This window comes from Lates calcarifer, linkage group LG3 (genome assembly GCF_001640805.2).
Source record: "Lates calcarifer isolate ASB-BC8 linkage group LG3, TLL_Latcal_v3, whole genome shotgun sequence".
In the NCBI taxonomy this organism is placed as follows: domain Eukaryota; kingdom Metazoa; phylum Chordata; class Actinopteri; family Centropomidae; genus Lates; species Lates calcarifer.
Genome location: NC_066835.1, coordinates 10,247,839 through 10,266,802, shown reverse-complemented (window position 1 = coordinate 10,266,802; position 18,964 = coordinate 10,247,839). Strand labels below are relative to the sequence as shown.

Here is an 18,964-nt window from a genome sequence, read left to right as displayed (position 1 = left end):
TGTGGTTGTGTTGGCTGTTAAACATCTTTAATTAAGCCACTTCCTTTAGGCAAATTAGTATAATTGGTAGGAACACTACAAAAACATATCATGCCCTAATCACATCCGCCCACCCCCTCTAGATTCACACACACATACACACCCCCAGACATTTGAGCTACCTCATAATATATACACAACAGCGGATTACTGTACATAACAGTGTTCAGACAAAACATACCCCATGTTGACGGTGTTTAAATCTGCAAGATTATCACACAGACAGTGGATTTAAGTGTAATGTAATAGTGGTGTGTGCTAATGATAAGACACTGACCTGGTCTATCTCCATGAGCTTGGGGAAAGCCCCCGGCCACTCTATGGCCACCTTGACGATGTCTGCCGGCGGCGGCATGGCTGCCGGGGGGTGGTTTTTTGGTGTGGGTGTTGCTGCCTCACACCTGTGTCACTACCAACGGAGGAAGCTCATCCAAACCTGCAGGAGGAGAGTGAAGAGAAGGAGAGGATGGACAAGAAGAGGAAGGAGGGGGACAAAAGAGAAGGAAAATGTGGTACATTAGTAAAGAACAAGTTCTAGCTATTTGAGATGATGTTTGCTAGCATTAGCTTCTTCTGAATTCAAAGATTATCATATATGACTATGTAGAAAAGGTCAACAAGGGCAGTGCTGAAAAATACATAAGACTGGAGTAGAGCACTGCACTCTTCACATCTGGAAGTAGAAATTACTGAATAGCTCAAACCAATAATTCACTTTCATACAATATTTAAAGGCTCTCAGGAAATGAGTCAATTGGCCTACTTACACCAAGTTAATGTTATTTCTGCAGACGTACATACAGCTTGCATTCTGGCCGTGTCTATTTTCAGAGCTAATATGGAAACCACATTACCTGCTATCTCTAGTCAACAGCCCAGAGCTAGAACACACTCTCTTGTTTGTGTCATGGCTGACCTTAAAAAACTAAGCTCTTCATGCAAATTCCTGCAGATACCCGGGCCGAAAATCATATTCAAACACACTGTTCAATTTCTTGTTCTAAAGCAGACAAATAGATTTTTTATTTGTCCACTGAGATCACTTTTTTTCCTAGAGGCAGCCTAATTTAATTTGCAGTTGTTGACACACAGTAGTATTAGGATGTGCCAGTGGGGCAGATACACTCAAGAGTTTAATTCAAATCAAAGTTTAAGTGCTAATGAGGTCACAGCAGGTAAGTGAATTGAAAAGTTAGTGTTTTTTTTTTTTTTTTAAGATTTAAAGAGCTGGCCTCAGTAGAAAAAGACACAGACCACACAGCAACTTCCTACTACTACTTCAAGAGTGAAGTAGCTCTGGTTCTAAGTACTTTCGGACATTTTCACTGTAATTGTAAGTGGAGGAGTGCCTGTTGTTTGAGAGAAAAAGCGGCTCCATTTCATTCACTGAGGCGCAGGCAGAGACATAGCAGCAGTAGCTTTAGAAGTTTACTAGCCCAGAGAATTTCAATGTTGTCATTCCACAGATTTTGCACATAAATGTCAGTTTTTCTCATTATGGTAAGCACAAAGTAGCCACCAAAACATTTGTATTATAATAGTTATGTACAATATTCTGTAATTCTGAATGAGCTTATTTAAATCTGAGGAAATTACTCAAATGACACTACCCCGGTATTTTAGGCTCAGGTTTGAAGACTACAAGTTAGTCTTCTAGTTCACCATTTATCACATTGTTTGCTAAGGTCAAATCCTTTGTCACAAAACATTTGTAAATATGTAAAAACAATTTTAAATCTTGCATTGTTATTACATGATAGGCATTTATGGAATATTCCATGTTTTCTAGCTTTCAGTCTCCTTAACAATCTTTGCTGGCCCCTTACTTTGCATGTACCACCAACTGTCAATCAATGTAATGGTGTGGTGGCAGGAATGTGTTACAAACTAGAGCATGGAGTTTGAAACAGGGCAGGGAGGCTCTTTTTAATTAGTTTCTGTCTTGAAACTCCCCACAGATTTATGGAAGTGCAATCCCACATAGCTGGTGCTCTCTATTAAAAGAAGAAGGTGTGAAACAAGGGGTGAAGGCTGCGGTTAGAATAAACAGTGGAGGGAAAAGGAAAGATTGGAAGAGGGGCATTTTTGTCAGTCCCTTTCTAGTGTGGAACAGAAGTGAGGTACTAAGAGACACCAGTAACTAAAACTGTCATATCCTCTATCTTTCATTAGCTAAAACAGCTGTAATGCTCAAACAGACTCTGAATCTGTACTTGCAACCCCATGCACCCCGGTTCAAACGCATAGCAACAAGCTCACCAATGCTCACTCAGACTTTCAGGCGAACACACACAAACGCATACTCCAACACTGAGCCTGTAATCCTGGGTGGCTCCTCCCTGGCTTCTGTCCCTGTGCAGAGGACTCCTGAGAGGGCAGAGAAAAAAAGCACGAAATCTGACAGAGGAACAGGCAGCCAGACTGACCTGAAACCCTGTAGCTTTCTAAGATAAGCCAGTTGGAGGTCCAATAGTAGAAAATCACAGTGACTTCAAACCACACAGGAGCTGGTTAAAGTCACTTCTGTGTGTTTGTAGGGGGTCTAATGAAACCCATCGCTGTACAGTAATAAAGTGGAAAATGTAGCATGGATATCTCCAAAACCAACTGAGGAAGGCATCAATAATTTACCTTCCCAGCCTGTCTAGAAAGCTTGGATCATCCTAGTTCCTGGTGGAGAAGCCTGTTTACATATTTAATCTCGATTCATAATGCATAAAGACTGGCTCAGACTAATTCCTGGGGGACAACGATTGAGCAGAAAAATTTGAGTGTTGATATATGCAGCCTGTGTGCATGAACACAGGCGGAGTAGTGAGTGATGCAATGTGTGTGCACACAAACACTGACCAAATGTCTGCAGTCTGTCTGCTACTATACAGCACTGTGTGAGTGTTTGTGTGCATGTGTGTGTGTCTGATGAGCAGGTATTAATTTAAAGATAGTATATGTAATGAGACTAGCCTGGTGTTGGGTGTGAGTCACCCCATAATAATCCACATAGCCGTTATTCAAGGGCCCGTTGCCATGGCAGCCACTGCATCAATAGCTCAGGATGTGGATGCATCTTTCTTTCCAAAGCGTGTCATACTCAAGTCACGTTTGTCACAACTCCACAATAATGACTCACTCCACCCCTCTGCTTTGCATTTCACTGAAACATGAACGAGTATGTTCATTGAAGATTAGAGCTGTTTTGTAACGTATGTTAAATACTTTCTGAGGCACTCGGGTGACGTTCAGTGAATGCAGCTGTGTATCTCTCTGTTTCCCTCCCCTCTGTAACCTTATGAAGAGGAAATATTGCTTCTGGGCCCCTTTCTCAGAAAAGCAAGGTGGTGAATGAGATGTGGAGAGCAAAATGGAAAGAAAACACGGAGACAGATACATATACACATCTTGATAAGCACAATCCTGCACACCAGGTTACACTTAATAGGCTGATTGCTGAAACAAATGTATAGTTTAAAGAATGTCAGCTGCACCATCGTGATTGTTCCATGTTGGAATAAAAATCCATCTCACAGATAGAAGCCTTATTGTACATGCAACAAATGTGTGAATATGTGATTCATTCACCCTCAGACAATAGCATATAAGTCATCTACTGTATGCACAGATTATCATCCCTGTCAATACTGACTGAAACTATACAGCGGCAGTCAGTGAAAGGTATAGAGCTGCCAATCATCAGACAGACAATCAAAATTCCTCCTCTTTGACTGAAATATCTCAGTCATGAAATTCTGGCTCTTCCTCAAATTCCACCATGACGTTCACATTTGTGGTTTTGATGTAATGTTTCAACACTGTTTGGATGGATTGTCATGAAAAAGGTAAAGACATGAATTCATGTCCAGTGTCTGATGAGCTACACCTGCTTAACTAATGATATCTCTGTTAGCCTTTGTGTCTGATACTTATTAGTACATGTTAGCATGCTAACATGCTGGACTTAGATGCTAAGCATGGTGAACATTAAATCTGCTAAACATGTTAGGAATTGTCAACATGTTAGCACAGCATCCACACAGACCTGCTAGCATGACTGAGGACTTTTTCCCCCCTTTTTTTTCTAGACTGCAAGTCTGAGCAAACATAAAAGACGGCTTGAGTTTATTACACATTGGGTCTTTGCAGCTTTGGCCATCATCCCTCTTAGTAATACTTCCTTGGAATGTAGCAGGAAAAAAGAAACAACAAACAACAAGAAACAGGAGCAAGATGTTCAGACAGGTCTTAAACCAACACCCAGGTTACCCAAACTCATCAGTACCTAATCTAGTGTGAAGTAAAACCAGACCAATAAATCTACTGAGATTATATATCAGTTGAGTAGATTTTGCAGAATCTGTGGACATATTAGCTGATGGGTAATGTGAAACTGCAGTACAAAAAACCACTAACATATGTACAAGGTAGTTTGGAAAGGACAATAACAGAAAGAAATCACAAGAGTACAAAAGGTACAAAAAATGAGACTCAAATTGTAATAAACAGCAATTCTTTAAAATGGAGTGCACAAAGTCTAAATAAAAGCCTTTTAAGTGAAGATTTGTATTTCCAGTAAAGATGGTGTGTGTGTGTTTTCTCATCTTTGGTGTGTATTCCGAGCACCTTGTCATCATCTTCTGAGAACTACAGATGACTCAGAGATGGAAGGCTTTGAGGTTTATTGATTGGAGATACAAACACACACACACAGACAGACACACTGACACACCAGGACACACTGCTGACAACAACAGTAAATCCCTTGAAAATGGGCTGCAGTGTAATTGAGAGACATAGCGGTTCAACACACCAGCACACCATGAGCCAGGCTACAAATGGTCCAGCACTCATTTGATCAACATGTTTTTCCTGCAATCGACACTCACTGCTCCAGGGAATAACTTCTGAACAACAAAGTTTTCATGCTAGCATCTTCCCAGGTGTTCATTTGTCTCCATATATTCTCTACATGTCATCATGAGTGTTTACTAGAGTCTGGCGGGGTGTGTATCAGTTCCCAATCTGTCGCTCTGGCATCTTATTGCCGCCTCTTCACACAGTAAACGGGACCTTGTTATCGAGCTAGCTGCCATCAGAGCTCATCATGTCAGAGCAGGTGATTTGCTGCAACCTGGTTTAGTTGAGTGTGAGTGAGCGGGCGTGTGTTTATCTTTCACTCTGCCAGAGGGTTAAACAGGCTAACGGGACGCGGAGCTCACTCCATCTTTTTTTATTTGCAGAAGAACACTCTTGTCATGTTTTTCAGGATCTGACCCCGCTTCCTTCCTCTCCTCTTTTCCTCTGCTCATTCATTTTGTCCACAACATCTCATGTTTCATGCCTCCATCAATCTCTCCTCTCTTTCTTGCCAAGTTTCTCTCTCCTCAGGACATATTATTTTCCAGAATGTGACAAAGAAGAACATAAACCAGGCAAAGAAAAACTCCACACTCTCTCGCTTCACTTATTTGACACACATTTATAATCCTTCCACTGGTTTAATGCAGTAATGTATTGTATGTATTAATATGCTGCCAAAACCATCAAACCACTAGTCTAACTGGGCTCTAGCCCAGCAAGGTATTGTAATTGTTGAATGTGTGTGTGTGTGTGCACTTAATCTGTCTTCAAACACTCGCCCACCTGCTCTAACTAGAAAGGCATGTGCCACTGGGTTACAGTGGCCATAATTCCTCAGGATTAACTCCAAAAGAGTGGACAAAAAAACAACTAAATCTCATGTTACCCTGAGAATCTTGCGATCTGATCTGCTGCCAGAGGTCGAAATTAAAGAGCAAAAACATCAATAAAGAGGGGAGAGAGGGTAAGAGGAGAGGAAACAGAGAGGGGAGAGAAGTCCTGTGATTTGTTGGAACAGCAGACGAGTGCTGGGTTTCACTTCAATAATTCATGATTTGTAATGTGAGGGGGGTCACACTGTCTGCAGAGGGAGGAGGGAGGGGGAGAGAAAAAGAGAGGAGATGGAGCGGTGAAGGTGAGAAATGCAAGGGGACGCTGGAGGACGAAGAAGTAAGAGAGATGAAAGGAAGGCAGACACAGGCAGTAAACATGAAATAATGACATTAAAAGCAAATTCAAATAAAGGGTCATCTTGTGAAGGAAAAGTGCAAGTGACAGAAACTGCAACAAAGGCATGATGAAAAGCAAGGCAGCCCGAGAGGCAGGAGATAAAAGCAAAGTAGAACGAGTGAAGACAGACAGGGATAAAACAGCAAAAGATAAAACATGTATGACGGCAGAAAAAGAGAAAATAAAAGAAACAAGTTTAGAGAAAAGACATATTTCAAAACTAGAACTGGAAGTGAAATAAAGAACCCAAAATGGAGAAATAAAAAGCTGGATATGCAAGTAATAATCATTATGATATGCAGTTTCAGAAAATAAAATGAATGTCTGCTAGTGTTGGTGTCATTCATATTTTACAACTAAACAATCTATGATATTTGCCTCATTTCACTTCCAGCACTGCTAAAGAATCCATCAACACCACTTTCTAATAGCATGAAACTGCTTTCAAAGAATCTTAATTAAAACATCCCTGCATAATGTGGTGAAAAAATTAAGATGCCTATTTGCTTTATTTAAAGGATTTTAACACTTTGAAGTCATTTTAATTAAAGCTTTTTAAGGACTCGCTGATGGAGAGGGAGAGAGAGAGGAGACGAATAGAGTGAGACTGTGGGCATGAATATCAAGGGGGAAACATGATCTAAGTAAAGCACAGCCTCTCCTGCCAGCTCCCAGCTCCTCCTGGGACCTTTTAGTAGGAACCCTAATGGTGGGAGAGAACATGAGGCAGCAGTTTTCAAAAGACAATGTCAGTGTGACCAACCAGCACTCAACCCTGATGAACTTCAGTCTTATAAGAATAGAAAAGGCTTTGATGGGAACTAAATTACTAAATTGCTATTCTTCTACTTTTCCAAACTATGTCGGGGTTTAGACTTTAGGTGATTTTAATATAACCTTAGGCTTTTGCATTTAATATTGCCACTTAATTTGGAACAGTGTGCTCTGTCTGATACATACTAAACACCACACTTTGTGATCTCCCATGCACTCTCCCATACACATGATGTATATACTCAGTTTAACAGGAACACCTAACTAAGACTAACAAGATCGGATTTTTTTTGACTCATCTCGCTTCTACAGTTTAAAAAAGTGGCCACAAATTTGATGTAATCTCAACCTCCTAGTCCAAACCACATAGACAATTGGGACAATCTTACTACTTACTACAAACAAGCTATAGTTCAGCCACTTCTAAAGAAATCCTGACTCACCCCAACTATTCTATTTCGAGCTGTAATTATGATGGTTTTGGAGAAAATTTTAATCTGTTACTGTCATAAACAGACACAGCATGTAATCAATTATAGAATACCAAACATGCTAGCAATAAATTATCCTTTTTAGCCAGTTTTAACCACAAAGACCATGAAAAAAGCAGCAGCAGCCTGAGGTCACCCTGTCAATCAAAACCTCTTTTTTTTTTTCTTTTTTTTTTTTAAATACTGTAAAAAATGAATCCTCTTAAACTTCCATATCGGGCTCTGGTGTGCTCAGAGCGGGTCCATCAAGTTTCACACTGTCATGTACATTGTGACAGTGGAAGAGTGTATATGCTTCAGTGTGAACATTTCAACAGACTTATATGGCAGACATCTATGTCTGAGGTTGTGTGTGGGTGTGTCTGTATTAACCTATGTGCTGGGTGGATTTCAAAAGAACCCATTCTAGCTCTTCATCTGATGCCTCTACAAAGGGCCCGCCTTGCCACAGGCGCCTGTGTGTGCACGAGCATGTGCGTATGACTCTGCTTGTGTGAGTCGACAAAAAGAGCACCATCCCTTTATCTGAGAGCTGAGACAAAAGGCTACTGACATGATGCATCATACACCCCAGAGGGGTGTAACATGACCTAACTATTGATGATATAAGATATCAGTAGTGGATGTTGCAGATTTATTTTCACACAACACATTTTTTTTTCACAGTTTCTATGTCACTTTGATTAACTTTGTATTCTTACCATCACCAATAAACTCTCCATTACTTACAGTTAACCATTCCAGTCTTTACCCAGTAATTCAACCACGTCCATTACTTTTAGCTACTATCATCATCACAGATACACTAATTCAACCATTTATACATTACTTACAGCTAATGATTTTTACTATTTATCCATTGCTTTTAACAATTTTAACCATTCATCAGTACCTACAAAAAATTTTTTTTTACCACTTCATTCATTTGCTAACTAGTTTTCATGCACACTTAGTCGCAACAATGTTCAGGTGTTACAGCTGTCTCAATAGGTATAATTTTGTTTAACCATTACTACTCAAAAATCATTTCAACCCTGAAACTTCAGAAGCACCTACCAGCGTACATGTATCCCTGATACGGAATATTAACACAAAAACACACTATGGTCCCCAGAAAAAAACATGACAGAAAGAGTACACTGAACTAAGAATTTTAAAAATGCTACTATATATGTCCAGTTTCTCCTTAACGTGCACACACACAAACACACGCACAGACCCAACAAGAAGCCCATGGGAAAAGCTGCTGGCTCTCAAGACAAAGGACTGACAAAACAACTACAAATAAAGGAAGAAGACAAAGGGAAGAGGGGGAAGGCCAGGGTCCGGGTTTAGAAATATGGCTTCTAGATTCAACCAAGGAGGGAGGAGCCACGCTCTAAGAGCCACAAGCAAGATACAAAGGAAACACTCACAAATAACTGTCTCACAAACAACAAAGCACCAGATCATTTTTATGAATTCAGCAGAGCATCTTCTGAAGCTGTGACTTCTCTCTGCATGACCCTTGCTGGGCTTGTGTGCTCCTCTCAGCAGGCCTCTTTTTTTTGTGACAAACCCGCCCTCGTTCTCACTATGCTTCTGCAACCAGGATATCCTGTCAAATGTTGATACCAGCAGCTCGTAACAACTCTCTACAGGAGCCAACCAACCTCCAACAGAGGTGTGAGCCCATTGTGGGGACACCAAATCAACTTTTGCACATATACTGAGCACACATTAACAGCGGAATCTACTGTATGCATGTCTTTGTATCTAAATCTGCATGCACAGGAGAACGAAGCATGGAACTACATTGTATTGCTGAACAAGGTACAAGCCTAGCCTAAATAGTGCGCTGCGAGCAGAGCAAGCCAGCAATTTGAAGGTAAACAAGTGAGTCAGAAACAATTAGAGGTACTTGGATGGCATTCTGCAAACTCAGATAATCAAAACACTGGAAAGTGTAAAGACGAGGATACAAAAAACAAAAAGAAGACACTTGCCAAAGGGGGAAAAAAAAAGCTAAATTAGGCCTACAGGCACACAGCTAATCCATAATGTGTTTTGTGCAGGGAACCCTTATATTGCCAAGTAATTACTTTCCAATGCAGCAGATTTATCAGCTGTGTAAGTATGCTCTTTCTTTATCCATTCCAAAATCATAAACTACTGACACCGCATTTCCATCCCCCCCGAAACCATGAGGCCGCAAAGTTCAACCGTCTTAAAAACACATCCGTTCTTTGACATTTCATTCTTTTCTGGTTAGATGTGGAAAACCCATGAGTCCCATCTCAAATCAGCCAACAAGCATGTACAGTACATACCAAGACATTTACTACTCCAGCCTGCAAACATCTAACCACAATGTTCGTGCCCACTGGTGACACACAGGAGGGGAAAGGAGGCAGGAGAGTGCACAGAGCCGCACCCTGAGGCCTACTGCATCCTGTGTAGCATGAAGAAAGAGTTAAAAAAAAAAAAAAAAACACTCTGAAGACGTGAAGACTCACCCGGAAAACTTGACAACCAAGCGGCCCCAGTAGTTTCTCTCCCAATCAACCTGCTTCCTGAGCAAACAACTGCTAAGAGAAAATAGAGAGGGCAGCTCTTTCCTAAGCGAATTTAATCTCAGTTATCTGCCTGCAAGTGAGGTGCCTTCAGCATCATAAGCTATAGACAAAGACTTCACAATAGTCTGTGCACTGCTTCGCCTCAGGCAAAAGAGAGACCAAGAGAGTGCTGAGAGAGACAGGCAGAAAGGAGGAAGTAGGCGTTTGTCGTAAAAAGAGGAAACAGGTCTGTGTCGGCGAAAAAAAAAGCGGCAAAATTCAAAGTTGAGATGACAGCAAGCAAGAAGAGACTGCTGGAGTCCAGAGGTAAGATTAAAGAAAGACAAACAGTGCATACAAATCATCACTGTAAATCAAAAACACACCTGATTGAGCTGCTTTGATTAATCACTGGCAGTTAAATGTCATAAAAACCTCATTAGTGTCCATCTCCTGCAGCACACTGCTGTGAAGCAAACCCATTGGGGCCTTGAAGTTCATTTAGCTTAGCATAAAGACAGGAAAAAGATGAGATACAACCATGCTCAACAGGTAACAAAATCAGCCTTCTCACACCTATTTAGATCATTCATCATATTATATCTTTTATTTAATCTGTACAAAACATTAAATGTGAAAAAAGGCACACATAGTGTTAATTAGCAAGCTTTAGAGGTGGGAGGACTGTGTTACCTTCAGGCAAATCCAGTCTAGCTGTTCTACCATCTCTAGTCTTGATGCTATCAGCTACTGCTGCAGCCTTATATTTGCTTGACAGAGTTATGTCAATCCTGTCATCTAACTCTAAGTGCATTTCCAAAAATGTTGAGCCACTGCTTTAATGATTTACCCTGAAACTAATGTCATGTGTCTAAGTCAATGCACCACACTTGTCACACAAGACATGCAGCACACTGAAGGGGAAAAAGCCAAGGGAGAAGTCTCAAAGGTTCTTTAAAAATATATGCAGAGATTAGATGCGATGACGCATTTAATACTGCTGTTTGAAGACAGCCAGAGAATAGGTGATTACCACTACCATAGCTCACGCTTTCACTTCCACCTCTAACCCCCCCACCCATCCCTACTGATGCAACAAAGCTAGAGCAGGCTACAACAAAGCGCCAGCAGAGTGAGTCAGACAGTTTGCACTGTCACAAAAGAGCACCGATCATGAGCTAAGAGGCTAAAAGCCCAAATCAAACATTTACTGTTTGAGCAGGGCGATGACATCTTCATTTCAGACTGAGAGCTCAACAGACCATCTGTGCAAGTGTCGCACAAAAACAGATGTTTACTCCACCCAGGCTGAGGTCAACTTTGGTTCGTATGAGCCTCATAAATGCAAACATACAGGACTTTTAGTTCTGACTCAAACTCCCAAAGAGCCTCAGAAAGACAAGTATCCAAGTAGCAAAACATTCCAACCCCAGCGAAAACAAAACAAGCTTATAGAAACACATCATATCCTTGTTGAGTCTTTGTTTTAGAGCAAAGGAGAAAGAGGACAGGGGGCCAGAGCAGTCATGTGATTGGTCGTTTTGCTGAAGCCAAACCTAAATGCCATGGAGAGCTGAGGAAGTGAAAAAGTTCAGAGGACCTCTGTCACTAATGACTCCTTGCAGGACAGTAAAATATTTGTGTGAGCTACCCACTGCTGTCTGTCTGTCAGGGAAACTTAAACAGAGGGAACAGTGCTGAGTCAGAGAGCTCGCTGGGGACTTGGCCCCAAACTCCATGTGAAAGCTTTAATAATCTATCCAAACTATCTCAGCTCCCTCATGAATACCCTGACTCTGTGTGCTCCTTCAGCCATCCAGGATGCTGCAACGCATCTGTCATCAACCTTTCAAAATTCCCCCCCGTGTGTACTCCCTCCCTCTACAGGCTGCTCTTGCCCAAAATTCAAAACCTGTCTGCTTGGGTACAGCACTGTTAAGGAATTTACATCTCTCACTTCTTCAAAGGAGCCCTTCCATAGTTTTAATGAAATCAAAAAGCTGCAATTTGAAAACTTATTACCAAGCCCACTGAGCTCCTAACTCTAATCCTATTCAATGAGAAATGCAAGTAGAATCTATTATAGTATTTAGTCACATCCTGGTGAAAATGTTGGGAACATATTTGGCATACAGTGTTTTGCAGTAAATACTTGTTGCTATTGTTATCTACTGTGACAAACAAGAATTCAAGGTGACCACAGCTGTTGTTCTCTATGAACAGGGATCACACTGCCAACTATTAACAGCAGTGATGAGTGGACGATAAAGAGAGAGGTATTAAGACTTTTCTGGAAGCATTAAAACATAGTTTGTAATCATGACCTACTATGTTTACATGTATGTAATTTGTTCTGGTTTTATAAACTCAATTAAATTAGGAAAGAGAAAAAAATATATTTTTGAGTCAATTAATCAAGGAGCAGCAGATTGTGGTTTGGTCAGAATGCGGTGACTGTTTACAGCTATCTGTTACAGCTGTTTGTTGTTCCAATCAGAAACTAGTCAGCCTTAGCATGCAGGACTGGCTGTGCTGAAGGAGTGTTTGAAGGAAAAATGTGAGACATATGTAATTACTACTGAAAACTACTAACAAACATGAAGGACTGAATTTTTCAAAATCAAATACTGTTGACTGGCAAAACAGGGAATATTGCATGCTAGTGTAGCAGTGACTTGGAGGCAACTATTTTATTTAGAAGGTATGAAAAATTTGAATTTGTGCAGCAGTAAGGCCAAAGTGCACATTAGTTTATACAAACTAGTTAAAAGACATAAAAAGTTGGATGTCACATTTCAAGTTCAAAATCTGAGACATTGTATCTATATTTATTTATTTGTCTCCCTTTAAAAAAATATGTTTCATTACATATCTTAATGAGCGAGCTTCAGCCGTCTAACCAATCAGAGAAGGCCAAAGTCAGGGATGGGAGCTAATAGCTGTCAATCAATATGTGAACATGCTTTTGGACTACTACTCCTCACTTCTCTCTCACAGAGGTTTTAAGCTTGAATTGGCTGCTAGTGGAAATTGCTATGGCTGACACACAAGTTAGCAACCTTGCTGCATTAGCTGAGACAGCTTACAGGACAAAAAGTGTTGTCTGCTTCTGAGTCTTGTTCTGGAGCCTGCCTGATTTCCAGAAATTGTATTCTGTAGCTTTAAAATTATAGCCCTGATCCTGGCTCACATTACTACAGTTTGCTTGTAATGTTGGTGATTCAGGAATTTCAGCTTATTATTACACTTGGCTCTGGCTGAAAACCCAAAATGTAAATGCAGATTTTGAATAATATCAGACAGGTACTGACGTCATTCACTCGATTAGTGTTTCATAACCACATCTTTCCCATTTTTTCAAACATTAAATGAATTTGCACATTCCTGCAGTCAGCTTGCAGCGGAGGTTGTAAGGCAAAGATAATTCCACAGCACCTCGGGGGATCATCTATTATTCAAAATCACGTCCAAATTTATTCCACTTGAAGAGGACTAACATGCCCAACTCGTAATCACTAAGCTCAAGTGTTTATGATCCATGCATATCAACATACAGTGGTCTGTGTTACATACAGTGCAGTTACTGTACACAACAGAAATCTAGGCCACATTTTAGTTTCAAAACTGCACATCATGTTGTAAAAGAACACCTCACAGGTAGGTGTATGATCACACAGTATCCTACTTCCCAAAACAACATGAGCTCTAAAAACAGAGCGGTGACTCTCTCCTTTGGCCTTGTTCACAAAACAACTGCCTGTGGCTGGCTGCTAAGCTAAAATATGCTAGTTGTCTTTATGTAAATGATATAACACAAGCTATTAGCCTGTAGGAATACAAAGTGCCAGTATTTCCACACTTAATATGATACTGGGAGAGAGGCAGCATTCCTGCTTGTTAAAGAGTCTGAGGAGGAAATCTGAACTGGAAAAGATTCACTGGGGGCAACCTGTAATGAAATTATCTTGGAGCCTATGTAATAACAGCTGGCCATTCCCATCGGGCAGAGGATTTCTATTGAATTACAATTTCAGTCCAGATCATCATAATCATTATCATCATCAACACTCAATGCATACACTGGTCCGACAAACCACCACAACAAACAGTAATTCATGACAGAGATACTGTGACCTCAGAGTTTGACAGAAATGGGACAGGTACATGACATCATTTCCTTCCTTTATTTTCTGGATTAAAAAACAACAAACCGTTAAAGGCAGACTTCCACGGTAAAATCTAATCTAAATTGCACCTTTCACCAGCCGCAGCCTGAAGTGAAGGCCGCAAAGGCAATCTTAATAGGGACACAACCTGCTAGTTACAGCAGCTACTTAATTGGACCAACACTCCTGGGTCTGTCTCACTGCCTGAAATGTCAAATAGAGTTACACAGTTAGTTGGGTCTCACTGCCCACAGGTTGTGCAAGTATCCTTTTATCATATGTGATAGTTTACAATAATAAAAACAATAATTGGGGTGGTATCATAGGCAAATGTGCTGCTGACTCCTTGCTTGCCTCACAGCAGCTTTACACATGCAGGTTTAGGTGGGAATGGACTAAACCTGTGTGTACAGCACAGCAGATAGGCGGCAAAAATCCCTACATAAACTAACCAGCGTACATTTAATCATCCTGTGATAATGCAACATAATGTAGTAAGTGCCTAGTTTAATACATTCTTTGTACAAAGTTTGGACGTGTTATGCATTTCTTTTATTTATCTACCAAGATCAATGGTGTTCATTACCCAAATCCTCACACTATCTGTGCACAGCTGCAGTCAGCAAAACACCAGCAGAGCACATATTCAGATCATCTAGACATTTTCCTTTGCTTCTTTCCCCCACCTGTAATGCAGCAAGAGAAACAGAAGCAAATATCTAAAGATTTAAACAAGCCCAGCTCTGTCTAAAGGTAGCAAAATCATCTTGCCTCTAAAGCTCACTTACCTGTCATTGCTCTCAACTTTTTACATCTTGGATTTTGTACAGATATAATATGTTATTTGGAGAGGTTTAAAATGTACTGGTAGGTGGATTTTCTTACCGTTTAATATAGCCAGGCTGGCATGCTGTCTATGTTTCCACTTTTTATGCTATGTTAAGCTAACTAGCTGCCAGTGGTAATTTCCTATTTACTGTGCAGATATGAGAGTGGTATCCTCTTACCAAACTCTCAGCAAGAAAGCGAATAAACAAATTTCTCTTGTCAATATGAGAATAATGCAAAAAGGCTCAAGCAGTGGCAATGACTTCAAGTGACTTGATAAAGTAAGGGAAAGAACAACAGTGTAGTCATGCTTCATTTGATATGCAGCCAATACTGTTCATTAATAAATGTGAAATGTTTGGTGTTAAAAAGCCATGTGCCATTAGCTCATAATCAACATCATGACTGATGATAACTGAATTCATTTTGATGTTTATCTGAATGTATTTGGTGTTTACAGCATCCAACATCTGAGTAATGACAATGCCGAGAAGTGAGCAGACAAACACTGTCACAAATGAGGTTCATCATCATGGCTCCCTGATCAGTCTGAACTCGTGATATTTTGGGATATTTAAGTGCTTATGAAACATTACCTGTACCATTAAAATACCCCAGCAGTGTATATTTTAATCCTGTGCACTTAAAGCACATGTATTCAAGAGCGTTATGTAAGGTGACTATTACACATGTTGTTTTTTCCTCCATTGCCTCGCTAACTGAAACACAATAGGCTATGCGCTCTGTTCACACACAATCTCTTTTCTCTTTAGATTTAAAAATAACATGCCATCCTCCCCCATTACATAACTCAATATCAGTCAGCATCAAGGTCGGCAGTGAGAGCTTAAAAACAGAAAAGAGGAGCACAATTAGGTGTTTACCCTGGAAGCCTTTTCACTGCCAGTTAGGAAAAGAGTGTGTGTGTATGTGTGTGTGTGTGAGAGAGAGAGAGAGTGCGAGAGCCCACAGGCTTAGTGAGTCACTGACAGTGTGACCTTCTGCTCTCAGGCTTCGCAGCCCTGTTGGAAAAAGCCTATCCAGGTCAAACGCCCACTCTCCACCGTGCATTTCTCCCAAACTGACAAATATAGGAGGATTGCGTTAGGAAAATACTATCTGATCCAATGTTGTCTTGGAAATCCAAACCCAGAAATTCCTGCAACAGCAGGGAACATTAACATTGCAGGGGTTGCTAGACTCAGCTGTGATGAGAGCAATCAATGCGCCATGTTGTGTGTGTGCTGACTTGTGCAATTAGCAAACAGACATTAGTATCTACTTTAGTGATATGCAGGCTGAGATCCTTAGGAGGAAGGATTTACTGCATCATAAATGCGGCTTGAGTTACCATGAAAGACACCGCACCATCACAATTTCGTCCAAAAAATTCTGCACGCTCCACCACTAGTCCATTCTGATCTTCACCAGAAGGCTTTTACGGACCTCAGATTAAATTCTGAGGCTGATAACAGTGGTTTCTAAACCCTAAATTACCTCAGCTTTACCAGGAGGAGAGATGCGGGTGGGGGGGGGGTAAAAATGTCAGCAATGCTATGTGTGTCCCCTGAAGACTCCACTGTGGCTGGCCCTGGCTGCAGGCCTCTGGGGGCTTTGGCGTAATCAACTTACATAGCTGGACCATTAGGATGAGGCTGGAAAGAGGAGCCTGGATATTTAAAGGAACAGACTAGTACCAGTAATTTTTTCAATACTGCAAAACAACAGCAGTGTATGGACAGAATCATCATGCAGACTATGGAGGGGATTCAACCAAGTGTGTATTGTGGTGAACATTTACTCTAGGCTGTACAATGTTATCCTATAAAGACATTTCTTAAATGATAAGTGACACAGAAAATCTTCGAAGTAGCAGGAGGCTAGGCCTTGTACGTTCTCTAAACTGAGAAAATCCTGATTGACTTTTTACAGTAGTGTAGTAGTTGTAGGGAAGAATTTAGATCAAACATCAAACAAAAGAAATTGTTCAACATTTTGGGAAAATGCGCTTATTAGCTTTCTTGCCAAGTGTGATGAAAAGATCAATATATCTGTTTGTTCACGAATTAAGATGTTATATCTTGTTTCTTTAATCCGAACAAAAAATTAAGTGTAACAGAAGGGACAAGTTGCCAAGCAACCAGCGGGGACTCAAGAAAGTCACTGAACCCAGCCAATAGTCTGGATCATAATACAACTTAATAAAACTTTGAGTTTAGAAGTTTAGAAAGTTTAGAAATCAAAGTCCTCTCTTAATATTGCTACAAAGGGAAATAGAGAAAGATTGAAAAGTGGTAAGAAATAAAATAAATACTTTTTTAAAAATCAAAATCAAAGTCAAAATCAATTTTTTCAATATCATGAAATATCAAATGGGCGCTAAAAACCAGAGCATGCTCAAGAGAGTCAGAGGAAAAGGAAAAGTGCGACCCTATTTCCAAAGACACAACAGTTTGTGATGCAGAAGAAGATCAAAGTGCAATTCTTCAAAAGCAGCAGAGAGTAAGGGGGTAGGAGAGGGGGTGGTTTGACCAGAGCTCCCCCCGACTGATCATGGCAGACAACAATGATTGGAGCCTCTGGGGCCACGCTTCAAGGAACAAGCCATCCTGAAAAAGTTCACCGGACCCCTAGCTGTGTGTGTGTGTGGGTATGTATAGAGGGGATGGATAGGGACCACACAAAAATGTCCCAGGTCACGTGAAGTGAGGCGGGGATGAATGGTGCTTTTTGGTTGGTCTGAGAGGGAAGTCATGGAAACAGGTCTATAGTCCCATTGTCTAAACGTGAAGCCTGTATGTGTATGTGTGTGTGTGTGTGTGTGTGTGTGATGGAGGAGGTGTTGTGGCATCAGTAGGAACCGGCACAGCGTTGTTCATTCACAAGCAGGAAAAAAAAACAAAAAAACGCCTCCATCATAAACTGACCTTGACTACTCTAACAGAACAGAGCACATCCGAGCATCTCTCTCACACCCCCTCTCATTCCAAGTGAGTGCATTTCAGAGAAGGCAAACAACCACATAAACATAAACTGCCTTTTGTCTATAAAAAACACTGACACAGTCATAAATCCGGGCCCTCATTGAAAAAGCAGACATTAAATTATAACTCGCTCCAGTTTCCACATTGTGTAACTAATCAAACCATGTTACAGCAGGGCAAATCAATAACTCTTCTCCTACACAGCTTCATGACAGGCATGTTTTATCCACCACATGCCTGCTAGCCTGGTTCACACAAACTCTGTTACAGAAATAAAAAATAATCCTTAAAAAGGCAGCAGTTGGAAAATCAAAATTGCTTCCACTCAGTCCTTAAAAAAAAAAAAAAAAAAAAAGCTTTAAAAAGGTCGAAATTCTTTTTAAAAAATCCTCACTAATTCACTGTGTTTTAACTGGCCCCAGCTATTTAATTCAGCTGGGTCAAGCTCAAGTGTCTTTTAGTTCGACCAAAAGTTTAGCAATAAAAAAAAGACTAAATTCCCACTTCCTCAGTGTGCTAAAATTACACCCAAGACAGCGGGGAAGGGGAAAAAAGTACCAGACAAAAGGTTATTATGGAAAAGATGGGCACACAACCACAAGCATATACGGCAAGCAAAAGACAACAGACACAAAACTGCCTTTTATATTCTCCTCTGTGGGGCTTCTCATTCATAAAACACAGACAGTGGTTATCACTTGCCAGCTAACCGGATACGGCTCTTGAGGGATCTTCCATCCCTCGACTGGATTAGCGCTGTTCATGAGGAAGATAATGTGTTGGTACGGCCTCTGTGTGCTAATTAAAAACCAAACGACAGGTGCTATGTGAAGTTACGCATGAACCCGTGGACCCACACATAAAAAAGAGCAGTGCAGTCTGCTGACAAGACACGGGTCGTGTTTAAGTCCCAGAATAAAGCAGTGGGGATTATGCAAGAACAACACTGTAGCTAAAGGCTTAGTTTCACTCATTTTAGAGAGAAAAGAGAACTTTTCTGCCCAGCAGCACGGGCAGTATGACAAAATATGGTAATTATGGTAAGTGTTAGGCTTCATCTGTTA

The 18,964-nt window shown here is 40.7% G+C and overlaps 1 protein-coding gene across 7 annotated transcripts in view; it reads right to left on the bottom strand.

Moving 5' to 3' along the window:
* Positions 1–18,964, bottom strand: part of elmo1 (engulfment and cell motility 1 (ced-12 homolog, C. elegans)) — a 99,619-nt gene that overhangs the window by 66,429 nt on the left and 14,226 nt on the right. For 2 of the 7 annotated variants that reach the window (XM_051066435.1, XM_051066446.1), the window contains exons 1-2: positions 9,884–10,138; positions 317–475 (exon numbers count right to left, since the gene is read on the bottom strand). In XM_051066435.1, the coding sequence (XP_050922392.1) occupies positions 317–394 (78 nt within the window). In that variant the 5' untranslated portion in view covers positions 395–475; positions 9,884–10,138. Of the gene's footprint in view, positions 1–316; positions 476–2,298; positions 2,407–9,883; positions 10,141–18,964 lie in introns of those variants that run through there. The other 5 variants (XM_018697567.2, XM_018697566.2, XM_051066424.1 and 2 more) reach the window with 5 other exon arrangements.